This window comes from Heterodontus francisci, chromosome 21, assembly GCF_036365525.1.
Source record: "Heterodontus francisci isolate sHetFra1 chromosome 21, sHetFra1.hap1, whole genome shotgun sequence".
In the NCBI taxonomy this organism is placed as follows: Eukaryota; Metazoa; Chordata; class Chondrichthyes; order Heterodontiformes; family Heterodontidae; genus Heterodontus; species Heterodontus francisci.
Window position 1 is genome coordinate 66,755,595 of NC_090391.1, and position 7,566 is coordinate 66,763,160.

The window sequence follows — 7,566 nt, forward strand, 5'->3', positions numbered from 1 at the left end:
TGCTGATGAGGAGGAATTTCTTCTATTGAAGTTCCATCGCATTTAGAATTAACTTACGCAGAAGTCAGTGGAATCTGGGTCATTGAATATATTCAAGGCTGGTTTAGACTGACCTTTCATTTACGAGGGACTGAAGACTTACTGTTGTCTGGCAGGAAATTGGAATTACGGCCATGGTCAGATAAGCCATTATGATATAGAATGGCAGAACATGATCTATGGGCTGAATGGCCTACTCCCTCTTTTATTTCTAATGACCTTAGGTGAGAGGAAATCTGTTGCATCTCTTGCACTTGCATAGAAAGGAGCTGCGGGCAAGCAAACCTCATCTTTGATGTGACGGAAGAGTGAATACAGATATTTTGTTCGCGATTTTAGTTGGATACGGTGGAAATGGAGGAGGATGATTTGTTGAAGGTGGAGGCGGTTGGAATGGAAAGTGAGAATAAGTGAATTAATATCATGGTTCTGGAAGGTAGGGAAGGAGGTGAGGACAGTCACTCGGGTGATGGAACAGATAAAGCTGAGGCCTCTGCAAAACTAATGTGAGGAATGCACGGTTAATGTGAAATGAAAAGACTACAGAAGCACTGGTATGGAAAATGTAATCGTTTAAACAAACAAAAGGCGATGAGGAAACTAAGAGAATGGAAGTTATTATTTATGCAAAGTGGAGTTTGAGGAAGTGCGGTCAAGATAACTGTGGAAGTTGGTGGATCATAGTAAATATTGATGCAGAGTCTGTACACATATTGAGGGAGGAAATTCGTGGAAGAGAAGTAAGGAGTCACAGATGGACCGTTTTCAGGCGAGAGAGGTACAGATATTTCAATGCAAATTTCATTAAATTTTGGAGCTCGATCTGAACAAGGGTTTGACACCGCCACAATGATCGATGCATCGGATAAAGAGGTTGAAAAGGGAAACGGAGTAGCTAGGACCGTGTGAGGGAGAGAACAATATTGAAAATCCTGCCATTGTGTCCAGTTCGAGGCACCACACTTTGAGGCTTAACAGCAGGTGTAGAAAATGTTCAAGTGAAAATTCCATGGGTGACAGATGTTTTATGCCGACAGATTAGAGAATCGAGGTTTTTCTCCTTAAAGAGGAAATTGAGAGAGAGTTTGATAGAGTTCTTCCAAACCATGGGTTGTTTAAACAGAGTAGATAGAGAGAAACTGCTCTCATTGGCAAACCTGGCGAAAAGCAAAGGACACAGGTTTAAGGGAGTGGCAAAAGAATCAATGGCGACATGAGGGAAAACGTATGTTTCCAAAGCACGTGTTCAGGATATGAAATGAACGCCTGAGAGAGTGGTGAAGACATAATCAATCAGAAGCGAGCTGAATGAACAATTGAAGAGAAAAACAATGCAGGTCAGTGAGGAGGAGATGGAGGAGTGAGATTAGCTGAGCTGCCCGTGCAGAGAGCTGACATTGTCAAGACAGACCTAATGGCCAACTGCTGTGTTGCAACCATTCCATACTCCTTTTTGTTGGAATATATGAATTGTTGAACGGAATTGCACAGATAAAGAGAGCATCCAAAGTATAGACAAACATCCGTTACAGGCTTCTCCGACGTTAGGAATTTAATTTCTGAATAGTCATGCGGAGTGCAGGCCATCACTAAAACAACATGACATCCACAGATGGGACTCATGATTTTTCTCGGACTTCCTTTATTTCTGTTTAACACAGCTTCCAGTTATGATTAGTTGCTTATTGTGATCAGATTTGTCCAGACTTGGGGGTGGGGATGGGGATGGGTCCAATTCAATTTTAGTGGAAAATATATTCCATTAACAGGGAATTAGCACAACTGTCGTAATCTGTTTGTTCAAAGATTAAGAAAAACTGTTCGAACAATTTTGCAACCTGTGTATCCCCATAGAGATCCGGGAGGGTATAAAGTTAATGCACTGGGAATGTGTCACCTCAGAATTTATTTCAGAGATATTACCTGCAGCACGAACAGACCGATCACTCCAAGCAGAAAATGCACGGACCAATTCAATGGGTCAGGAACATATTCTATGTGATTCTTGCTGTAACTGGCGTTCCTGGTAAGTATCTATAACCAATGTAAATCTGAGTATGAGCTGGTTTCATCCATTACCATGGGAATAATATTATTACATGCGATCGAATGGTGACAGTTACACAGACACACACTCAATAATATAATTGCATTAATTTCCTGAATTAGCTGTGCAGTTTTAATCTGTTGTCTCAACTGTTTCTAGCTCAAGACACTTTGCATTGTAAAGTTATTGAATTATGTGGAATGTTGTGTTCTGTAGAATAACAGCTCAAAGCAGGAAAATCTCAGAGGGGAAGGATTACTGGAATTATCTGTTAGTGTAGAATTATACTGTGTGTGCGCACTAACTGGATTGGAGCACCTGACCTCAGCGATCATGGACAACTGGGAGTCTCTGACACTCTAGAATTGTACTGATTGTGGCTGACTAACTGGTGTGGACAATGTAACTCCAGGGAACATGTATTTCCTGGAGTATCTGACATTGTATTCAGTGCGGGTCCCCATCTTATTCTAATTCTAATTAGAGTTGTTGACAGCACCATCAGATGCAAATTAATAGCCTTCCCGAGCACAGTCCTGAGAAGCGTTTGCTCACAAGTGCACTGCAATAATAAATAATCCTCTTCAATATTACGAAAAACACTGATGACTATGACATGTTAATAGACAACTTGTTGATTTTACAACACAGAATCTGGGCATTCGGTACAACTGGATTAGGGCAGTCTTCCTGCTCTGCACGAGCCTCTCTTCATTCCAGCTCATCTAATCCTATCAGCATATCCGTCCAATCCTGTCTCCATCATGCATTAACCTCACTTCTTCTTATTTTTTCTTCCATTGCAACTACTCCAAGAGGTCTCAATTCCACGTTCTCAGCAGTACAAGTAAATAGGTCTCTCTTGAATTCCATCACGTATTTATTGATGACCATCTTATTTTGAGGAAATGCAGAACTGGTCACCAGCAAAGTGAGAATATCAGGTCCACGTTTTCCCTCTCTAAACCTTTTTTTTAATTTTAAAGGCCTCTATTAGTTCAACAATCATCCTTCTCTTATCGACTTAATGGAGCCACAACTTATCCCAATAACTATAATCTCCCTGCTATGGCATTATGTTTGTGAAGAATACGTTCACCTGCTGGTTACCCTGGATTTTTTTATCATGTGTAGTCCAGATGAGTGCACATTATTCACGTGTTCAATCACCACCTTTATAATACGTTATTATCACACTTTTCTTCTGATGATATTCCTGTCGAAATGAAAGCCTGTGCTGTGATCACATTTGCATCGACTTAGTAAATTCCATTTTCAATTTAACTCATTTATACATCAGAGGGAGTGGTCCAAGACGTATGAGTGTCTCCTATCCGAGGGGCTGGTTCGAATCAGGGAGGAATTTCTTCGAACACAGGGAGTGATTCGAGTCCGGGATGGGTTCCTACACTGGGAGTAGTTGGAGACCGGGTGCAGTTCTCCAGTCTCCCCATTCTTGGGCTCCGCATTGTTATATTTAACTAGTTTACCAGCATCCGATGAGCGGTGTGCTGTACCTGCCCGTCCAGGATTTGTTAAATCTAGAAGTGCTGGGGTTGGAGGCAGGTTGGGGTCATGGACCCGATCTGACCTGATCCCAATCCACACTGTTTTGGTGCTAAAATCCTTCCTGTCAGGGTTGAGGAGCGGAGAATGTATTTCAGTAATTTACAGCCACTTTTCCCTTCTCTCCTTTACAGTTAATTTAGTCTCAATTGTGATCCTGTCCAAGGGAAATTGCGGACTTACCAGCTGTACCACCCGTTACCTGGTGGCCATGTCAACAGCGGATCTACTGGTCATTATCACTGAGATCATACTCTGGAGAATAAATGATTATTATTTCCCATTAAATTTCCTGGATCTCACCTTTGTGTGTCGCCCTCTCTATGTCCTGATCCGTGCAGCCATCGACTGTTCGGTTTGGTTCACCATCGCTTTCACATTTGATCGATTTGTCGCCATTTGTTGCCAGAAGCTGAAATCGAAATATTGCACCAGGAAAAATGCAACTGTGGTTCTAGCAACAACCGGCATTCCGCTCTGTCCAAAAAATATACCCATCTACTTTAGATATAAACCTATACGGGTAATCGACAATGTAGAATGGCGTTGCTCCAATAAGCGAAGTTATTTTACTGAGCCTCGATGGATTGGATTTAGAATGTTTGAAAAAGCTTTAACACCATTATTACCATTCATTTTAATTCTGTTACTGAGCGCTCTGACGTTCAGAAACATTTTAGTGGCCAGTCGATTTCGTCAGAGACTGAGGGGTCAGAGCAAGAAAGATAATCACAATGACTCTGAAATGGAGAGAAGAAGGAAGTCTATGATTTTACTCTTCACCATATCTGGCAGCTTCATATTTCTGTGGTTGCTGTATGTGTTATATATTTTTCGTGTTGATCATTTCTTAGATGATGTTTCTTATTATATCTTTGAAAATGTCGCATACATGCTGCGGAATTTAAGTTGCTGTAGAAACACATTTATCTGTGTGGCCACTCAGTCCGAGTTCAGAGAGCAGTTAAAGAGCGCGGTGAAATATCCAGTTACATCAATTATTAAATTAATTAAGAAACAAAGCAACTGAAACCAGCTGAAAGATCAAGTGGTTAATGGACAAGAGGTCCAGAAGACGTCCAGAAGAAAATGACCTGCAGGAGCAAAGACAAACACTAGAGCTGTTAGTGACGGGAAGAGGGGGTCGAGAGCAAGAGGGTGGGAAGTAAATTAGCAGGAATCAAAAAAGATAACGAAATGCGAGCAAAGGGAACATAGAACATAGAACATAGAACATACAGCACAGAACAGGCCCTTCGGCCCACAATGTTGTGCCGATCCTTTGTCCTCTGTCAAGGACAATTTAATCTATACCCCAGATGATCTTCGTAAAGGGGTCAGGAGGAGAGTGATTGCGCTCCCGAAAGGAACTGACGTGAAAGAAGCTTGACCTGGATATGACACCTGTCATTAAACAAGAACCATGCAGTTTAATAAGTATGCTAACTGACTTGATCAATTAAGTATATCTGCGGAAGAAAACATTTATATTTAAAAATAACATTGCTTCCTGATATTCCACGAGGCACATTTATTCTTAATTGCTTTGGCATCTTGGGAATGTTGAGGTGAATTGTTTACGATAGTTGGCATTGTTGATAAGAAGATGAAACATTGATTGTCCAACTGCTTTGTATCTGCAAGGATGTGTTATTTGTTCACACAATGAAATGTTAACTCTCGGAGGCTAGTAAATAAGAGATGGACATGCTTTTAGCGTACTCCACTCTAATTACAGAAGTGCAGTGACGGCAGTTGAACCACACGGTAAACTAATGGAAGAGGTAATTCAAAGGATATCATAATAAGGAATCGAAAGCCCAAAAGATGGAAACTCAGAGTCTTTGCTGGTACAGTTTATAATGGTGCCTGTTGTGTAATTATTCTGAAACACAGGTCAACGTAATGTCAATTCAGTGACAGGAGAACAAAGGCATCGCCTGTGCCGGCAACATTCAAGGAATCCTGGTCTTGAAGGATAAGAAACGTCCATGTTGTCGTCAGTGCCTTTTTGTTAAGTAGTTATAACATCTAGCTTAATAAATTATACTGGGTTCATAACTAGCCATTATTTGTAACATGCTAGGTCAGGCACAACTGAGAACCCCATTGTAATAAATTGAAAATTCAGAACTGAGAATTTTTAAATAGCAGTGTTTTAGCCTCAAAACCCCAAAACATACAATGGTGCAACTTGGGGCCAGACGTTGAAAAAGGCTAAAACGAAATGACTGGTTGTGAAGTTGAGTGGCATCTTGCTCTGATTAGTCTGACGAACTGTTTTCATTCAAGGAAAGGAATACATAAGGGGAACAACCAGACATAGATCCGAAAGACCTGTAAATAAGATGCCATTTGAATTACCATATAAAAGATTGGTCAAAAGCATAGAACGAATATCAATGGAGAAGAGGAATAATTTAGTATTTGAAGGTTCCAAGAACCATAGAATCATAGAAGCATAAAATGTCGAAGGCACAGAAAGAGACCACTTTGACCCATCCTGGCTGAGCCAGCCGAAAAAGGATCCACCTATTCCAACTCCACCTTCTAGCATTTGGTTCATAGCCCTGCAGATTATGGGAGCTGAGGTGCATATCCAGATTCCTTTTCAATGAGTAGAGAGTCTCTGCCTCAGCTACCCTTTCAGGCAGTGAGGTTCAGATCACTACCATCATCTGGGTGAAAACATTTTGTCCTCATCTCCCCTCTATTCTTCTAGCAAACAGTTTAAAGTTCTGCCCCCTCGTCACTGACCTCTCTGAGAAGGCGAATAAATCCTTCACCTCCACTCTATCCAGGCTCCTCAGATTTTGTACATTTCAATCAGATCTCCTCTCAGCCTTCTCTGTTCCAAGGAGAATAACCACACCTGTTCAATCTTTCCTCGTGCCTGCATTTTTCCAGTCCTGGCAACATCCTCGTAAATCTCCTCTCTATCCTCTCTCGTGCAATTACATCCTTTATGTAATGAGGTGACCAGAACTGCACACAGTACTCAAGTTGTGACCGAACCAATGAGTTATACAGTTCCAGCGTAACTCCCCTGCTCTTATATTCTATACTGCAGCAAATAAAATAAAGGATTCCATATGCCTTCTGAACCACCTTATCGACCTGTGCTGCTACCTTCAGGGATCTGTGGACATTGACTCCAAGGTCCCTCACTTCTCAGTATGTTCTCATTTATCGTGTCCTCCTTTGTCTTGTTTGACCTCCTAAAATGCACCACCTCGCATTTCTCTGGCTGGAATACAATTTGTCACTTTTGTGCCCATCTGAGCAGACCATCAATATATTCCTGCAGCCTACAGCTATTCCCCTTGCTATCTACCAAAAAAGCCAATCTTCGTCTGGTCTGCAAACTTCTTGATTATGCCCCCTACATTTACGTCCAAATCATTGCTATACCACAAAAAGCAGGGGACCCAGTTCTGAGCTCCCCGGAATACCACTGGAAATAACCTTCCTGTCATTAAGACGCCCATCAACAATTACCCTTTGTTTCCTGCCACAAAGTCAATTTTGTATCCACCTAGGATTTTGTGATAATTACTGTTTCTAAATTACCACATACATCTGGACAGAAGGAACTCATCTGGCTCCAAGCCGAATGGACCTTGTGTTCTTTGTTTCTCTAAATAAGTGGACCATATGGTCACAGAGATCAATCAACTCCAGCAGCTTAAGAATTCTGCAACATTTATGACAGCATGTTAATATTTTGATCTGAAGGCTTGGCCTTCTTTTTAAAAAGTCAGGAATTGGCATTAATTCATTCATACATTTGTTTCTATTTGTTATCTTTCCAGAGAAAGTCTTTGTAACTATTAGTAGTCAGCTTGCATAACAACTGTAGACATTAGTGTCTCTGATAAATTCATCTGAAACCATGAAACATGGAAATAATTGTT

The 7,566-nt window shown here is 41.1% G+C and overlaps 1 protein-coding gene across 1 annotated transcript; it reads left to right on the forward strand.

Annotated features, from left to right (window-relative positions):
• Positions 1-1,998: 1,998 nt before the first annotated feature.
• On the forward strand, positions 1,999-4,682 carry LOC137381219 (probable G-protein coupled receptor 139). Its single transcript, XM_068053596.1, has 2 exons — positions 1,999-2,065; positions 3,787-4,682. Exons 1-2 carry the CDS (start codon positions 1,999-2,001, stop codon positions 4,680-4,682), a joined length of 963 nt encoding a protein of 320 aa, XP_067909697.1.
• Positions 4,683-7,566: the final 2,884 nt, after the last annotated feature.